The 16726-nt window shown below is 63.8% G+C and overlaps 1 protein-coding gene across 4 annotated transcripts; it reads left to right on the forward strand.

The window, feature by feature from the left end:
* The first annotated feature begins 455 nt into the window (after positions 1 to 455).
* On the forward strand, positions 456 to 14651 carry CLASRP (CLK4 associating serine/arginine rich protein). 4 transcript variants are annotated; one of them, XM_069882512.1, is made up of 21 exons: positions 456 to 481; positions 1710 to 1875; positions 2908 to 3005; positions 3214 to 3315; positions 4430 to 4509; positions 4643 to 4727; positions 5008 to 5153; positions 5251 to 5347; positions 6347 to 6425; positions 6542 to 6615; positions 7335 to 7376; positions 7494 to 7730; positions 8131 to 8382; positions 9425 to 9595; positions 9704 to 9743; positions 11607 to 11667; positions 12509 to 12567; positions 12649 to 12695; positions 12809 to 12897; positions 14441 to 14465; positions 14556 to 14651. In XM_069882512.1, the coding sequence occupies exons 2-21, from the start codon at positions 1777 to 1779 to the stop codon at positions 14602 to 14604; spliced, it is 1932 nt and encodes a 643-aa protein (XP_069738613.1). In that variant the 5' UTR covers positions 456 to 481; positions 1710 to 1776; the 3' UTR covers positions 14605 to 14651. The 4 variants fall into 4 exon arrangements, 3 of the variants coding, with proteins under 3 accessions (XP_069738613.1, XP_069738615.1, XP_069738614.1); XR_011339623.1 differs by lacking the exons at positions 12809 to 12897; positions 14441 to 14465; positions 14556 to 14651 and having other exon boundaries at positions 9704 to 9747; positions 12649 to 12700; XM_069882514.1 differs by lacking the exons at positions 12509 to 12567; positions 12649 to 12695; positions 12809 to 12897; positions 14441 to 14465; positions 14556 to 14651 and having other exon boundaries at positions 7494 to 7734; positions 9704 to 9747.
* The last annotated feature ends 2075 nt before the right edge of the window (positions 14652 to 16726 follow it).

Raw genomic sequence — 16726 nt, forward strand, 5'->3', positions numbered from 1 at the left:
CAAACTGGGACCAGTACAGCCCTCAAACTGGGACGAGTTGAGCCCCCAAACTGGGACCAGTAGAGTCCTCAAACTGGGACCAGTAGAGTCCTCAAACTGGGAACAGTAGAGCCCCCAAACTGGGACCAGTACAGCTCTCAAAGTGGGACCAGTAGAGCCCCCAAACTGGGAGCTGCGCAGCCCTCAAACTGGGACCAGTAGAGCCCCCAAACTGGGAGTGGACAGCCCCCAAACTGGGACCGGTACAGACCCCAAACTGGGACCAGTAGAGCCCCCAAACTGGGAGTGGACAGCCCTCAAACTGGGACCAGTAGAGCCCCCAGACTGGGACCAGTAGAGCCCCCCCGCTGGTTCCCCCTCCCCTCCCTCCGCCTCAGGCCCCGCCCCCTCCCTCAGGCCCCGTCACGTGACGTCACCCCGCGCCGCGCGGGCCCCGCCCCCTCACTTCCGCTTCCGGGTTCTCCTCGGCCGCGGCTCAGCGGTGAGTGAGACATGGCGGCCGCGCCCCCCCCCCCCCAAAATGGGTCCCTCACCCCCTCCCCGCTTGCTTCGTGATCCCCCCCCGGTGTCCCCTTCCCTTACAAAGGGATCTGAGCAGCTTGGATCCATGGGTTGAGAGCAACGGGATGAGGGTTAACGAGGAACTTGGGGCACAACAGCCCCGGGCAGCTCCCGGCGAGGAGGAGAGCGGCTGGAAAGGGCCCTGGAGGAGAAGGACCTGGGGGGGTCGGTGGGACACGAGCCAGCAGGGGCCCAGGGGGCCAAGGAGGCCAAGGGCATCTTGGCTTGGAGCAGCCCCCAGGGAGGTTCTTCTCCCTCGGCCTCTGGGGAGACCCGACCTCGAATCCTGGGGGCAGCTCTGGGCCCCGAGGAGAACCTGGAGGGCCTGGAGCCTCCGGAGAAGAGCCCGGAGCTGGGGAAGGGGCTGGAGAAGAAGAGGAGCGGCTGAGGGAGCTGGAGAAGAGGAGGCCGAGGGGAGAGCTCGTTGCTCTCTCCAACTCCCTGCGAGGAGGTTGTGGAGAGGAGGGAGCTGGGCTCTTCTCCCGAGGGGACAGGACGAGGGGGAACGGCCTCCAGCTCCACCCGGGGAGCCTCAGATGGGACATCAAGAGAAGATTCTTCATGGAAAGGGGCCCTGGGCCCTGGAACAGGGAGGGGGTTGAGGCCCCAACCCTGGAGGGTTTAAGGTGGACGAGGCGCTGAGGGACACGGGTCAGTGATCACTGGGGACGGTTGGACTCCATGATCCCATGGGTCTTTTCCAACCTGGTGTTTCCATGGTTCTATGAGGTCCAGAAGGTGCCAGAGCCTTGCTGGGAGGTGCTAGGTGTCCACAGGTTGGACCCCGGTTGGCGTTGAGGTGTTTTCTCCTCCTGTTTCGGGGTTGCCGGGCGTCGCGTTGACCTCTGGTGTCTCCTCAGCTTCTGAACTATTTTTTTTTATGAAAAATTCTTCATGGAAAGGGTCCCTGGGCCCTGGAACGGGGAGGGGGCTGAGTCCCCAACCCTGGAGGGTTTAAGGGTTTAGAAGCCCCCTGAGGAACATAGTTTAGTGATTTATGCGAGCAGTTGGACTCCATGATCCGAAGGGTCTTTTCCAACCTCGTTATTGTATGATTCTATCATTGATTCCCACCTAGTGGTTCCGTGTCCCCCTTGCTCGTTTCTCCTCGTCCCCGTGTCCCCAAACTCCGTGTCCCCGTCCCTCAGGGAGCGTCGGTGTCGTCCCCCCCCCCGTCTCCTCCGGCTGCCCCCGGGGCCCCGCGGCGGCGCCGCGATGTGGCACGAGGCCCGCAAGCACGAGCGCAAACTGCGAGGGATGATGGTCGACTACAAGAAACGCGCCGAGCGGCGCCGCGAGTACTACGAGAAAATCGTGAGTGTCTGCGTCTGGGAACCCGCGGGAAGAGGGGGAACCTTCACCCCGAGGCTCAGGGCTCCTGCTCCCCCTTTTCTCCAGCGCTAGAACCTTGGGGCTCCCCCTTTTCTCCAGCGCTAGAACCTTGAGGCTCCCCCTTTTCTCCATCACTAGAACCTTGGGGCTCCCCCTTTTCTTCATCACTAGAACCTTGGGGCTCCCCCTTTTCTCCATCACTAGAACCTTGGGGCTCCCCCTTTTCTCCATCGCTAGAACCTTGGGGCTCCCCCTTTTCTCCAGCGCTAGAACCTTGGGGCTCCCCCTTTTCTCCATCGCTAGAACCTTGGGGCTCCCCCTTTTCTCCATCGCTAGAACCTTGGGGCTCCCCCTTTTCTCCATCGCTAGAACCTTGGGGCTCCCCCTTTTCTCCATCACTAGAACCTTGGGGCTCCCCCTTTTCTCCATCACTAGAACCTTGGGGCTCCCCCTTTTCTCCCTCACTAGAACCTTGAGGCTCCCCCTTTTCTCCAGCACTAGAACCTTGGGGCTCCCCCTTTTCTCCAGCGCTAGAACCTTGGGGCTCCCCCTTTTCTCCAGCGCTAGAACCTTGGGGCTCCCCCTTTTCTCCAGCGCTGGAACCTTGGGGCTCCCCCTTTTCTCCCTCACTAGAACCTTGGGGCTCCCCCTTTTCTCCCTCACTAGAACCTTGGGGCTCCCCCTTTTCTCCATCACTAGAACCTTGGGGCTCCCCCTTTTCTCCATCACTAGAACCTTGGGGCTCCCCCTTTTCTCCAGCGCTGGAACCTTGGGGCTCCCCCTTTTCTCCAGCGCTAGAACCTTGAGGCTCCCCCTTTTCTCCAGCGCTGGAACCTTGGGGCTCCCCCTTTTCTCCATCACTAGAACCTTGAGGCTCCCCCTTTTCCCTGCTTCTCGTGGCTCTCGCTCTCCATTTTTCCCCGTGGCCCCTTCTCCCTTTTCCCAATCCTCGGGGGGGTTTCACCCCCTATTTTTTCTTCCCTAACCTGGAATTTCTCCTCCTCCTCCTCCTAGAAGAAGGACCCAGCTCAGTTCCTTCAGGTGCACGGCCGAGCCTGCAAGGTCCACCTGGACTCGGCCGTCGCTCTGGCTGCCGAGAGCCCCGTCAACATGTGAGTAACCGGCATCTTCCACGCTTGAAAACGAAAACCAAGGCTCTTCGTGCTCCTTTAAAGGCGAAGTTGCTCTCCTCTTATTTTTTTTTGGGGGCGTTGAGCGATGCTGGAGAGCCGAGCGCTACCCGGCGGCCGCGAATCTGGCTCCGCTTGTGGGTTTATTTTCTTCTTCTTCCTGATCTCGGTGATTTCTCGCTCCTCGTAGGATGCCCTGGCAAGGCGACACCAACAACATGATCGATCGCTTCGACGTGAGGGCCCACCTGGATTACATCCCCATGTACACGCCGCCCCTGCTCAACCCCATGTAAGGCGAGGGGAGCGGGAGCCGCCGGCCTCGGGAGCCTCCGGAGCCGTTGACCGGAGGGGTTGGGGTTGGTTTTGAGGTCCGGGAAGCAGAGAGCGTTGGGTGGAGGAGGGCAACCGCGCGGCTAAGCAGAGAATTGGAGAATCCCCAGGTTGGGAAAGACCCATCGGATCATCGAGTCCAAGCGTTGCCATCAAACGAGGGGTTTGAGGTTCTCCAGAGGGATCTGAAGAGCTTGGATCCATGGGTTGAGAGCAACGGGATGAGGGTCAACCAGGAACTTGGGGCACAACAGCCCCGGGCAGCTCCCGGCGAGGAGGAGAGCGGCTGGAAAGGGCCCTGGAGGAGAAGGACCTGGGGGGGTCGGTGGGACACGAGCCAGCAGGGGCCCAGGGGGCCAAGAAGGCCAAGGGCATCTTGGCTTGGAGCAGCCCCCAGGGAGGTTCTTCTCCCTCGGCCTCTGGGGAGACCCGACCTCGAATCCTGGGGGCAGCTCTGGGCCCCGAGGAGAACCTGGAGGGCCTGGAGCCTCCGGAGAAGAGCCCGGAGCTGGGGAAGGGGCTGGAGAAGAAGAGGAGCGGCTGAGGGAGCTGGAGAAGAGGAGGCCGAGGGGAGAGCTCGTTGCTCTCTCCAACTCCCTGTGAGGAGGTTGTGGAGAGGAGGGAGCTGGGCTCTTCTCCCGAGGGGACAGGACGAGGGGGAACGGCCTCCAGCTCCACCCGGGGAGCCTCAGGATGGGACATCAAGAGAAGATTCTTCACGGAAAGGGTCATTGGTCACTGGAAGAGGGAGGGGGTTGAGTCCCCAACCCTGGAGGGTTTGAGGTGGACGAGGTGCTGAGGGACACGGGTCAGTGGTCGATGGGGACGGTTGGACTCGATGACCCGTTGGGTCTTTTCCAACCTGGTGCTTCTCTGATTCTCTGAAATTCTGACCCCCCCAGCGCCGCTCTGTCTGGAAGAGCAGAGAGGATGGAGCTGAGTTTTGCTACTCCGAGCGGGACGGGGCCGTGTTTTTATTCCGGGGCTCGAAATCCCGTGGGGAGACGGGGACCTCCAGCTCGTGGGAGGCTGGGGAGCCCCAAACTCTTGTGTCTCCTCCTCCTCCTTTCCAGCTCCCCGGAGCAGGAATCCGACGAGCGGAAATGTAACTACGAGCGGTACCGAGGGCTGGTGCAGAACGACTTTGCTGGCAGTGAGTGAAGCCCCGAGGTTCTAGAGCTGGGAGAGCTCTAACGAGCCGCGGCCCCTCTTAACGAGCCGCGGCTCATCAGCAGCGCTCTGGGGCGGGCGTAGAGCAGGTAGGTGACGTCCCGGTCTTGTTGCAGTCTCCGAGGAGCAGTGTCTCTACCAGATCTACATCGACGAGCTCTACGGGGGCCTCCAGAAGCCCAACGAGGACGAGAAAAAGAAGTGAGCGTGCGCGGAGGAGGCGGGTGGTCGCGTCCCTGCGTCCTTGGAGCCCTCCTGCTGGTCCCAGATCCCTCCGAGCTGCTCTCGGTGACGTTAATGCCGTCTCCGATGCTTTCTGGTTGTCCTCGTGGCCACCAGGTTCTCCTGGGGTTGAGCAGAGGAGGGGAGGATGAGGAGGGAGGCAGAGGAAGGGCCGGTTTCCCGAGGAATCTCCGCGCCCCGATGGGTTTTTTCGCGTGGAGGGGGCGGGAGGGCAGGGCCTGAGCGTTCCCGTCTCCAGGTTGGCGGAGAAGAAGGCCTCCATCGGCTACACGTACGAGGACAGCACCGTGGCGGAGCTGGAGAACTCGCTGGAGAAGCACGGAGAGGAGGAAGACTCCGAGGAAGAGAGCAACACGGACGAAGACGAAGTCATCCCCGATATCGGTAACGCCCTCCGAGCCGGGCGGCTCCTCCGGCGAGGGAGCCGAGGCGGCCGGTCCTGCCCGGCGGCGGCGCTGAGCGCCTCGTGCTCCCGTCTCAGATGTGGAAGTGGACGTGGACGAGCTGAACCAGGAGCAAGTGGCCGACCTGAACAAGCAGGCGACCACCTACGGCATGGCGGACGGCGACTTCGTCAGGTACGGCCTGGAGGAGCCGAGGAGCTTGGGTGGGAGACGCCGAGGAGCTTGGGTGGGAGACGCCAAGGAGCTTGGGTAGGAGAAGCCGAGGAGCTCGGGTGGGAGACGCCGAGGAGCTTGGGTGGGAGACGCCAAGGAGCTTGGGTGGGAGACGCCAAGGAGCTTGGGTGGGAGACGCCGAGGAGCTTGGGTGGGAGACGCCGAGGAGCTTGGTTAGGAGACACTAAGGAGCTTGGGTAGGAGACGCCAAGGAGACGCCGAGGAGCTTGGGTGGGAGACGCCGAGGAGCTTGGGTGGGAGACGCCGAGGAGCTTGGGTGGGAGACGCCGAGGAGCTTGGGGAGGAGACGCCGAGGAGCTTGGGTGGGAGACGCCAAGGAGCTTGGGTGGGAGACGCCAAGGAGCTTGGGTGGGAGACGCCAAGGAGCTTGGGGAGGAGACGCCAAGGAGCTTGGGGAGGAGACGCCAAGGAGCTTGGGTGGGAGACGCCGAGGAGCTCGGTTAGGAGAAGCTGAGGAGCTTTGTTAGGAGAAGCTGAGGAGCTTGGGTAGGAGACACTAAGGAGCTCGGTTAGGAGAAGCCGAGGAGCTCGGTTAGGAGAAGCCGAGGAGCTCGGTTAGGAGGAGCCGAGGAGCTCGGTTAGGAGACACCAAGGAGCTCGGTTAGGAGACACCAAGGAGCTCGGTTAGGAGACACCAAGGAGCTCGGTTAGGAGACACCAAGGAGCTCGGTTAGGAGAAACCGAAGAGCTCGGTTAGGAGACACCAAGGAGCTCGGTTAGGAGAAACTGAAGAGCTCGATTAGGAGGAGCCGAGGAGCTTGACCAGGAGATTCCTCCTCACAGGTTCCCTCAGCGGGTTCCGGCTCCTGTTGGATCACGGGGTGGTGGGGTGGAAGGGCCCTCTGGAGATCACTGGCTCCATCCGACGAGGTCGGGTGGGCTGGAATATCCCCCAAGCAGGTTCTCGAGGGCTTCTGTTTCTTTTTTGGGGGCGTAAAGGATGTTGCGGAAGGACAAAGAGGAGGCCGAAGCGATTAAAAACGCCAAAGCTCTGGAGGAGGAGAAGGCGATGTACTCGGTAAGGGCAGCGCCGGCTCCATCAGCTCATCCAGCTTCGAGCCTTGGAGATCCCGCCTGGGGCCAGGGTGTCTTCTCCTGGCCGGTGCCACCTCTCAGCTCCGGCTGCTCCCCCAGGGCCGTCGCTCTCGCCGCCAGAGGAGGGAATTCAGGGAGAAGCGCTTGAAGGGGAGGAAAATCAGCCCACCCAGGTGAGCTCCCATCCCGCGTCCGGGGGGGGCTCTGACCCCTGGATGAGGGTCAACCAGGAACTTGGGGCACAACAACCCCCCGGGCAGCTCCAGCGAGGAGGAGAGCGGCTGGAAAGGGCCCTGGAGGAGAAGGACCTGGGGGGGTCGGTGGGACACGAGCCAGCAGGGGCCCAGGGGGCCAAGAAGGCCAAGGGCATCTTGGCTTGGAGCAGCCCCCAGGGAGGTTCTTCTCCCTCGGCCTCTGGGGAGACCCGACCTCGAATCCTGGGGGCAGCTCTGGGCCCCGAGGAGAACCTGGAGGGCCTGGAGCCTCCGGAGAAGAGCCCGGAGCTGGGGAAGGGGCTGGAGAAGAAGAGGAGCGGCTGAGGGAGCTGGAGAAGAGGAGGCCGAGGGGAGAGCTCGTTGCTCTCTCCAACTCCCTGCGAGGAGGTTGTGGAGAGGAGGGAGCTGGGCTCTTCTCCCGAGGGGACAGGACGAGGGGGAACGGCCTCCAGCTCCACCAGGGGAGCCTCAGATGGGACATCAAGAGAAGATTCTTCATGGAAAGGGGCCCTGGGCCCTGGAACAGGGAGGGGGTTGAGTCCCCAACCCTGGAGGGTTTAAGGTGGACGAGGCGCTGAGGGACACGGGTCAGTGGTTGATGGGGACGGTTGGACTCAATGACCCGTTGGGTCTCTTCCAACCTGGTGCTTCTCTGATTTTATGCTTCTCCCTCCCAGCTACGCCCGGCGAGACAGCCCCACCTACGATCCCTACAAACGGTGAGCGCTCGCAGCCCCCCGCGGACCGAGCCGCTTCTCCCCCGTGGCCCGCGTTCCCCTCGCTCTCCGGGGAACCTGTTGGCTCCTAACCCTCCGTCTCTCCTCGCCGCCTCGCAGCTCCCCTTCGGAATCCACCTCGGACTCGCGCTCCCGCTCCCGCACTCCGTCTCCCGGCCACGAGGAGAAAATCACCTTCATCACCAGCTTCGGCGGCAGCGACGAAGAAGCGGCGGCCGCGGCGGCATCGGCTCAAGCCGCCGGCGCCTCCGGAAAAGCCGCCGGGCCCGGCAAACAGCGCAGCAGCGGCCCAGGGCAGCCGGGCAGCGCCGCCTCAGGTCATAGCGCCTCGTCCCGGTCGGTAACTCTCTCAATCCAGCTCTTTTTATTTTTCATTCCCGACCCTTCCCCTCGTGGCTGGCGCCGCGTGGAGACGCTCCCGACGCCGCCGGAGCTCTCGAAGGGGGAGAATTTGGAGGCTGGAAGGGAGCAGGGGGGTGGGTTCTCGCTCGGGGAAGCGTTGCCGGCCCCGCTGGGTTCACCCAGCTCTGAGAAATCTTCATGAGAACTTCCAGATCTTCCTGGAAACGGGGTTGAGGGGCTGGAATTGGGGTGGGAGCCAAGCCACCTCCTCTTCTCGAGGACGCGGAGCATCCTCTGGCTCACGGGAAGGGAAGCGGGGAGGCGTCACGGCGCTACCCGGGGGCAACGAGAGGGTCCCGTCCCCTCCTTTCTCATCCCGCGTTGTCCCTTCCAGGCGCCGCTCGTCGTCCTCCTCCACCTCCCTGTCGTCCTCCACCTCGTCCAGCTCCCGCTCCAGCTCCCGCTCGCACCGTGGCGGCTACCACCGCTCGGGCCGCTACTGCCGCTCCCGCAGCCGCCGCCGCTACTCGCGCTCCCGCAGCCGCAGCCGCCGCTACTCGGCAGGCGGCTCCTGGGACAGCCGGCGCCGCTCCCGCTCCTACTCCCCCGAGCGGGGCTATCGCTACGGCTCCCGACGCCGCTCCAGGTGAGCTCCAGCTTCCTTCCCGCTCCCTTCACCTCCCCAGTTCCCTCTCGGGCTCCTCCGCGGTGAGTTTGAACCCCCCCCAGCTCCCTCAGCCGCTCCTCTTCTTCTCCAGCCCCTTCCCCAGCTCCGGGCTCTTCTCCGGAGGCTCCAGGCCCTCCAGGTTCTTCTTGGGGCCCAGGTTCCCAGCTCCAAAAAACCTTTCAGTGCTGTTGGATGGATGGGAAAGCACCAGGTTGGAAAGGACCCACTGGGTCATCAAGTCCAACCATTCCCATTGATCACTAACCCATGTCCCTCAGGGGTCTTCTAAACCCTCCAGGGTTGGGGACTCAACCCCCTCCCCGTTCCAGTGCCCGATGACCCTTTCCATGAAGAATCTTCTCTTGATGTCCCATCTGAGGCTCCCCGGGTGGAGCTGGAGGCCGTTCCCCCTCGTCCTGTCCCCTCGGGAGAAGAGCCCAGCTCCCTCCTCTCCACAACCTCCTCGCAGGGAGTTGGAGAGAGCAACGAGCTCTCCCCTCGGCCTCCTCTTCTCCAGCTCCCTCAGCCGCTCCTCTTCTTCTCCAGCCCCTTCCCCAGCTCCGGGCTCTTCTCCGGAGGCTCCAGGCCCTCCAGGTTCTCCTCGGGGCCCAGAGCTGCCCCCAGGATTCGAGGTCGGGTCTCCCCAGAGTCCGAGGGAGAAGAACCTCCCTGGGGGCTGCTCCAAGCCAAGATGCCCTTGGCCTTCTTGGCCCCCTGGGCCCCTGCTGGCTCGTGTCCCACCGACCCCCCCAGGTCCTTCTCCTCCAGGGCCCTTTCCAGCCGCTCTCCTCCTTGCCGGGAGCTGCCCGGGGGGCTGTTGTTCCCCAAGTTCCTCGTTGACCCTCATCCCGTTGCTCTCAACCCATGGATCCAAGCAGCTCAGATCCCTCTGGAGAACCTCCAACCCCTCCAGCCGCTCTTTGCTCCCCCGCCGCTCAGCGTTGTCTCCCCACGGGCCCCGCTTAGACCTTGCGGGGGGCTCCCCCTGCGCCCCCCCCATCAACTTTTTTCCCCTCCGCAGGAGCCGTTCCCGTTCCGGCGAGCGGTACCGGCGCGGCGGGCGCTGCGGCCGCCACTGGAGCAGCAGCCGCAGCCCCAGCGACTCCCAGAGCCGCAGCAAATCTCCGTCTCCGCCTCGCGAGAAGCCGCCCCGGCCCGCGGCGTCGCCTGCCGTGGGGGAAAAACTGAAAAAGTGAGGAAGGGGGAGCAGCCGGGAGGCCCCTCGCTCTGCGCCCCCTCACCCCCCCCCCCCCCCATCTCTATTTTATTTTAATTTTTTTGAATTTTTTTTCCTCGTTAGGGCTGAAAGCGCTGCCGGTAAAGAGACAGGAGCTGCCAAAGTCAGTAAGAATTTAACCTCCCCTTTTAACCAGCATCGCTGCAGCTCAGGGTCGTGGTGGCCGGTGGAGCCCCCTGTCCCCTTGTGTCCCCCCCCCACCTCTTTGGGCTGGTGGCCCCTCCTGCTCCTTTTGGGTTTTATTTTTTGGAGCCTGGGGGGGCTGATTTTGGGGGGGTCCCGGTGAGCCAGAACCGGCTCCCCCAGGGGGTGAAGTGGGGGCCCGAGGAGCCCCGGGGCCTTCTCAGAGCCCGGGGGCCTCCTCAGATTGGCCCTGGGGGTGTCCCCGCCGCCCCTGGGGGTGTCCGGGGTGCCCCTGGGGGTGTCCGGGGTGCCCCTGGGGGTGTCCCCGCTGACCCTAGGGGTGTCCCCGGTGCCCCTGGGGGTGTCCCCGCCGACCCTGGGGGTGTCCCCGCCGACCCTAGGGGTGTCCCCGCCAACCCTAGGGGTGTCCGGGGTGCCCCTGGGGGTGTCCGGGGTGCCCCTGGGGGTGTCCCCGCCGCCCCTGGGGGTGTCCCCGCTGCCCCTGGGGGTGTCCCTACCACCCCTAGGGGTGTCCCTGCCAACCCTGGGGGTGTCCCCGCTGCCCCTGGGGGTGTCCCCGCTGCCCCTGGGGGTGTCTGGGGTGCCCCTGGGGGTGTCCCCGCCGCCCCCAGCTGGTGGCGGCTGCAGCACCCGGGGAGCCACTGGGGTCACTGTGGCCCCCGAAGCTGTCCCCGAGGCCAGGGGTGGCCCCCAAATCTGTCAGTGTGGTCAGGGGTGGCCCCCAAATCTGTCTCTGTGGTCAGGGGTGGCCCCCAAATCTGTCCCCGTGGTCAGGGGTGGCCCCCAAATCTGTCCCCGTGGTCAGGGGTGGCCCCCAAATCTGTCACCATGATGAGGAGTGGCCCCAAAATCTGTCCCTGTGGCCACAGGTGGCCCTGAAATCTGTCACTGAGGCCAGGGGTGGCCCCCAAATCTGTCACCGAGGCCAGGGGTGGCCCCCAAATCTGTCTCTGTGGTCATGGGGGGCCTCCAAATCTGTCCCTGTGGTCAGGAGTGGTCCCCAAATCTGTCACTGAGGCCAGGGGTGGCCCCCGAATCTGTCCCTGTGGTCAGGGGTGGCCCCCAAATCTGTCCCTGAGGCCAGGGGTGGCCCCCAAATCTGTCACTGAGGCCACAGGTGGCCCTGAAATCTGTCACCAAGACCAGGGGTGGCCCCCAAATCTGTCCCCGGTGCCAGGGGTGACCCCCAAATCTGTCCCCGTGGTCAGGGGTGGCCTCCAAATCTGTCACCATGGTGAGGAGTGGCCCCAAAATCTGTCCCTGTGGCCACAGGTGGCCCTGAAATCTGTCACCAAGACCGGGGTGGCCCCCAAATCTGTCACCGAGGCCAGGGGTGGCCCCCAAATCTGTCACCATGGCCAGGGGTGGCCCCCAAATCTGTCACCGAGGCCAGGGGTGGCCCCCAAATCTGTCTCTGTGGTCACAGGGGGCCCCCAAATCTGTCCCTGTGGTCAGGAGTGGTCCCCAAATCTGTCACTGAGGCCAGAGGTGGCCCCCAAATCTGTCACCATGGTCGGGGGGACCCCAAATCTGTCCCCATGGCCCCCAAATCTGTCACTGAGGCCAGAGGTGACCCCAAATCTGTCTCCGGGGCGAGGTTGGGGGCCGGGACGCGGAGCCGGTGTTGGCGCGAGGGGTCCTGGTCCCCGGGGCTGGTGGATCCGGCCCTCGGAGCTGGTGTTGGGAATTGGGGGGGGGGGGGGGGTTCCCGACACCGGGATCAGGACCGGAACCCGGATCCAGCATGGGCTGCGGCCTGAGAGGGGGGGAACGTGGGGATCCTCGTCCCCCAGCTTGACGGGTGCCTCTGCTTCGCTTGCAGCCCAAGCTGACGCCGCAGGAGAAGCTGAAGCTGCGCATGCAGAAGGCTCTGAACCGGCAGTGTGAGTGCCCCCCGGCCCGCTCCGACCCGCAGAACCATAAAATCAGAGAAGCACCAGGTTGGAAGAGACCCAACGGGTCATCGAGTCCAACCGTCCCCATCAACCACTGACCCGTGTCCCTCAGCACCTCGTCCACCTCAAACCCTCCAGGGTTGGGGACTCAGCCCCCTCCCTGTTCCAGGGCCCAGGGCCCCTTTCCATGAAGAATCTTCTCTTGATGTCCCATCTGAGGCTCCCCGGGTGGAGCTGGAGGCCGTTCCCCCTCGTCCTGTCCCCTCGGGAGAAGAGCCCAGCTCCCTCCTCTCCACAACCTCCTCGCAGGGAGTTGGAGAGAGCAACGAGCTCTCCCCTCGGCCTCCTCTTCTCCAGCTCCCTCAGCCGCTCCTCTTCTTCTCCAGCCCCTTCCCCAGCTCCGGGCTCTTCTCCGGAGGCTCCAGGCCCTCCAGGTTCTCCTCGGGGCCCAGAGCTGCCCCCAGGATTCGAGGTCGGGTCTCCCCAGAGGCCGAGGGAGAAGAACCTCCCTGGGGGCTGCTCCAAGCCAAGATGCCCTTGGCCTTCTTGGCCCCCTGGGCCCCTGCTGGCTCGTGTCCCACCGACCCCCCCAGGTCCTTCTCCTCCAGGGCCCTTTCCAGCCGCTCTCCTCCTCGCTGGGAGCTGCCCGGGGCTGTTGTTCCCCAAGTTCCTGGTTGACCCTCATCCCGTTGCTCTCAGCCCATGGATCCAAGCTCTTCAGATCCCTCTGGAGAACCTCAAACCCCTCCAGCTCCTCCCCAGCTCAGCGTCATCTCCAAACTTGCTCATCCCCGCGTCCCACAACCTCCTCTCTCGATTTTTTCCACAGTTAAAGCCGATAAGAAGGCGGCGCAGGAGAAAATGCTGCAACAGGAGCACGAGCGACAGGTAGGCGAAGGCCCCGGCGAGCGTCACCCGCGCCAACCTCGTCAACGCCGCCGCCTAACGAGCCGCTCTTCCCCCCTGCAGGAACGGGAGGACGAGCTGCGCGCCATGGCCCGGAAAATCCGCATGAAGTAAAATCCCCGCGACCTCCTCCGCTGGATCCGCTGGCTCCAGGGGCGGCGTGAACCTCCTGGCTTTGAGTTTTTTTTAATAATATTTTTTTTTTATTTCTCCTCCTCGGCAGGGAGCGAGAACGCCGGGAGAAGGAACGCGAGGAGTGGGAGCGGCAGTACAGCCGCCAGAGCCGCTCGCCGTCCCCGTCGCCGCGATACGGTGAGTGCCGGCGGCTCCTCAGCTGCTCCGGGGGGCGGGGGGGGGGGGTTTAGGGGTTCAGCAGAGCCCCCCGAAACAGCGGGAACCCCCAACCCCGCACGTAGCCGCAGGAAAAACCCCCTGAGGCCCCTCGAGCGCGTCCTCGAGTCCCCCCCCCGCGTCCCCTCAGCCCCGAGTGCCAGCACCCTCGGGGCACGTTCCCTCATCCCGACGCGCCTTCCCGGTTCCCCGAGTCCCCCGAGCGCGTCCCCACGTCCCCCACCGCATCCCCGTGTCCCCCCTCGTGTCCCCCTTCGCTTCCCCAAGCCACTGATCGTGTCCCCGTCGTGTCCCCACACCCCCCGTCGCGTCCCCACGTCCCCCACCGCATCCCCGTGTCCCCCCTCGTGTCCCCCTTCGCTTCCCCAAGCCACTGATCGTGTCCCCACACCCCCCGTCGCGTCCCCACGTCCCCCACCCCATCCCCGTGTCCCCCCTCGTGTCCCCCTTCACTTCCCCAAGCCACTGATTGTGTCCCCATCGTGTCCCCGTCGTGTCCCCACACCCCCCGTCACGTCCCCACGTCCCCCACCACATCCCCGTGTCCCTCATCGTGTCCCTCTGTCCCCCACCACATCCCCGTGTCCCTCATCGTGTCCCTCTGTCCTCCACTACATCCCCGTGTCCCCCCTTGTGTCCCCCATCACTTCCCCAAGCCCCTGATTGCGTCCCCGCGTCCCCCTGTTGTGTCCCCATGTCCCCCGGCATGTCCCCTATCGTGTCCCCGCATCCCCCACCACATCCCCATGTCCCCCATCGTGTCCCTCTGTCCTTCACTACATCCCCGTGTCCCCCGTCGTGTCCCCCATTGTGTCCCCATGTCCCCCACTACATCCCCGTGTCCCCCATCGTGTCCCCCATCGTGTCCCCGTGTCCCCCACAACATCCCCGTGTCCCCCATCGTGTCCCCCATCGTGTCCCCACGTCCCCCATCGTGTCCCCTATAGTGTCTCCATGTCCCCCACTACATCCCTGTGTCCCCCACTACATGCCCGCGTCCCCCATCGCGTCCCCACGTCCCCCATCGCGTCCCCACGTCCCCCACAACATCCCCGTGTCCCCCATTGTGTCCCCGTGTCCCCCATCGTGTCCCTGTGTCCCCCACAACATCCCCATGTCCCCCATCATGTCCCCCATCGTGTCCCCACATCCCCCATCGTGTCCCCCATCGTGTCCCCCATTGTGTCCCCATGTCCCCCATTGTGTCCCCCATTGTGTCCCCCATTGTGTCCCCCATTGTGTCCCCCATTGTGTCCCCCATCGTGTCCCCATGTCCCCCATTGTGTCCCCATGTCCCCACTACATCCCCACGTCCCCCATCGTGTCCCCATCGTGTCCCCACATCCCCCAACATGTCCCCACATCCCCCATCGCGTCCCCCATGGTGTCCCTGTCCCCCCCATGGTGTCCCTGTCCCCGCCATGGTGTCCCTGTCCCCGCCATGGTGTCCCTGTCCCCGCCATGGTGTCCCCAGGCCCCTGACGCTGTCCCCTCTCCCTTGCAGGTCGGGATCACAGCTCCTCCCGCAGGTAGGCCCCCCCCCTTTCCCACTTCCCGCTCCGGGGGGGGTTCCCGGGACCCCCAGGGACCCCCCGTTCACTCGTGTCCCCCCGGCGCAGACGCTCCCGGTCCCGCTCGCGGTCGCGGAGCCCTCACTACCGGCACTGACGGCGCCGGCGCCTCCGGGAGCAAATAAACACGGAAAAGCATCGTTAGCCCCCGGGGCCGACTCGTTTCCTGCAGGAAAACAGGCGCTGCGGGTAGAAACGTCGGGAAAAGGGGGATTCGCTTCCTCTAGGGGCTGGAAAAGGGGGATTCGCTTCCTCTGGGGGCCGGAAAAGGGGGATTCGCTTCCTCTGGGGGCCGGAAAAGGGGGATTCGCTTCCTCTGGGGGCCGGAAAAGGGGGATTCGCTTCCTCTGGGGGCCGGAAAAGGGGGATTCGCTTCCTCTGGGGGCCGGAAAAGGGGGATTCGCTTCCTCTGGGGGCCGGAAAAGGGGGATTCGCTTCCTCTAGGGGCCGGAAAAGGGGGATTCGCTTCCTCTAGGGGCTGGAAATGGGGATTCGCTTCCTCTGGGGGCTGGAAAGGGGGATTCGCTTCCTCTGGGGGCTGGAAAAGGGGGATTCGCTTCCTCTGGGGGCTGGAAAAGGGGGATTCGCTTCCTCTAGGGGCTGGAAAAGGGGCATTCGCTTCCTCTAGGGTCAGGAAAAGGGGGATTCGCTTCCTCCAGGCTCAGGAAAAGGCGGATTTGCTTCCTCTCGGCTCAGGAAAAGGCGGATTCGCTTCCTCTAGTGTCTGGAAAAGGGGGATTCGGTGCCTCTAGGGGCTGGAAAAGGGGGATTCGCTTCCTCTGGGGGCTGCAAAAGGGGGATTCGCTTCCTCTGGGGGCTGGAAAAGGGGGATTCGCTTCCTCTGGGGGCTGGAAAAGGGGGATTCGCTTCCTCTAGGGGCTGGAAAAGGGGGATTCGCTTCCTCTAGGGGCTGGAAAAGGGGGATTCGCTTCCTCTAGGGGCTGGAAAAGGGGGATTCGCTTCCTCTGGGGGCTGGAAAAGGGGGATTCGCTTCCTCTAGGGGCTGGAAAAGGGGGATTCGCTTCCTCTGGGGGCTGGAAAAGGGGGATTCGGTGCCTCTAGGGGCTGGAAATGGGGATTCGGTGCCTCTAGGGGCTGGAAAAGGGGGATTCGGTGCCTCTAGGGGCTGGAAAAGGGGGACTCGCTTCCTCTAGGGGCTGGAAAAGGGGGACTCGCTTCCTCTAGGGGCTGGAAAAGGGGGATTCGCTTCCTCTAGGGGCTGGAAAAGGGGGATTCGCTTCCTCTAGGGGCTGGAAATGGGGATTCGGTTCCTCTAGGGGCTGGAAAAGGGGGATTCGCTTCCTTTATGTTCTGGAAAAGGGGGATTCGCTTCCTCTAGGGGCTGGAAAAGGGGGATTCGCTTCCTCTAGGGGCTGGAAAAGGGGGATTCGCTTCCTCTAGGGGCCGGAAAAGGGGGATTCGCTTCCTCTAGGGGCCGGAAAAGGGGGATTCGCTTCCTCTGGGGGCTGGAAATGGGGATTCGCTTCCTCTGGGGGCTGGAAATGGGGATTCGCTTCCTCTAGGGGCTGGAAAAGGGGGATTCGCTTCCTCTAGGGGCTGGAAAAGGGGGATTCGCTTCCTCTAGGGTCTGGAAAAGGGGGATTCGCTTCCTCTAGGGGCTGGAAAAGGGGGATTCGCTTCCTTTATGTTCTGGAAAAGGGGGATTCGCTTCCTCTAGGGGCTGGAAAAGGGGGATTCGCTTCCTCTAGGGGCTGGAAAAGGGGGATTCGCTTCCTCTAGGGGCTGGAAAAGGGGGATTCGCTTCCTCTAGGGGCTGGAAAAGGGGGATTCGCTTCCTCTAGGGGCTGGAAAAGGGGGATTCGCTTCCTCTAGGGGCTGGAAAAGGGAGATTCGCTTCCTCTAGGGGCTGGAAATGGGGATTCGCTTCCTCTAGGGTCTGGAAAAGGGGGATTCGCTTCCTCTAGGGGCTGGAAAAGGGGGATTCGCTTCCTCTAGGGGCTGGAAATGGGGATTCGCTTCCTCTAGGGGCTGGAAAAGGGGGATTCGCTTCCTCTAGGGGCTGGGAAAGGGGGATTCGCTTCCTCTAGGGGCTGGAAAAGGGGGATTCGCTTCCTCTAGGGGCTGGAAATGGGGATTCGGTTCCTCTAGGGGCTGGAAATGGGGATTCGCTTCCTCTAGGGTCTGGAAAAGGGGGATTCGGTTCCTCTAGGGGCTGGAAAAGGGAGATTCGCTTCCTCTAGGGGCTGGAAATGGGGATT

Source organism: Phaenicophaeus curvirostris, unplaced genomic scaffold (assembly GCF_032191515.1).
Source record: "Phaenicophaeus curvirostris isolate KB17595 unplaced genomic scaffold, BPBGC_Pcur_1.0 scaffold_175, whole genome shotgun sequence".
Classification (NCBI taxonomy): domain Eukaryota; kingdom Metazoa; phylum Chordata; class Aves; order Cuculiformes; family Cuculidae; genus Phaenicophaeus; species Phaenicophaeus curvirostris.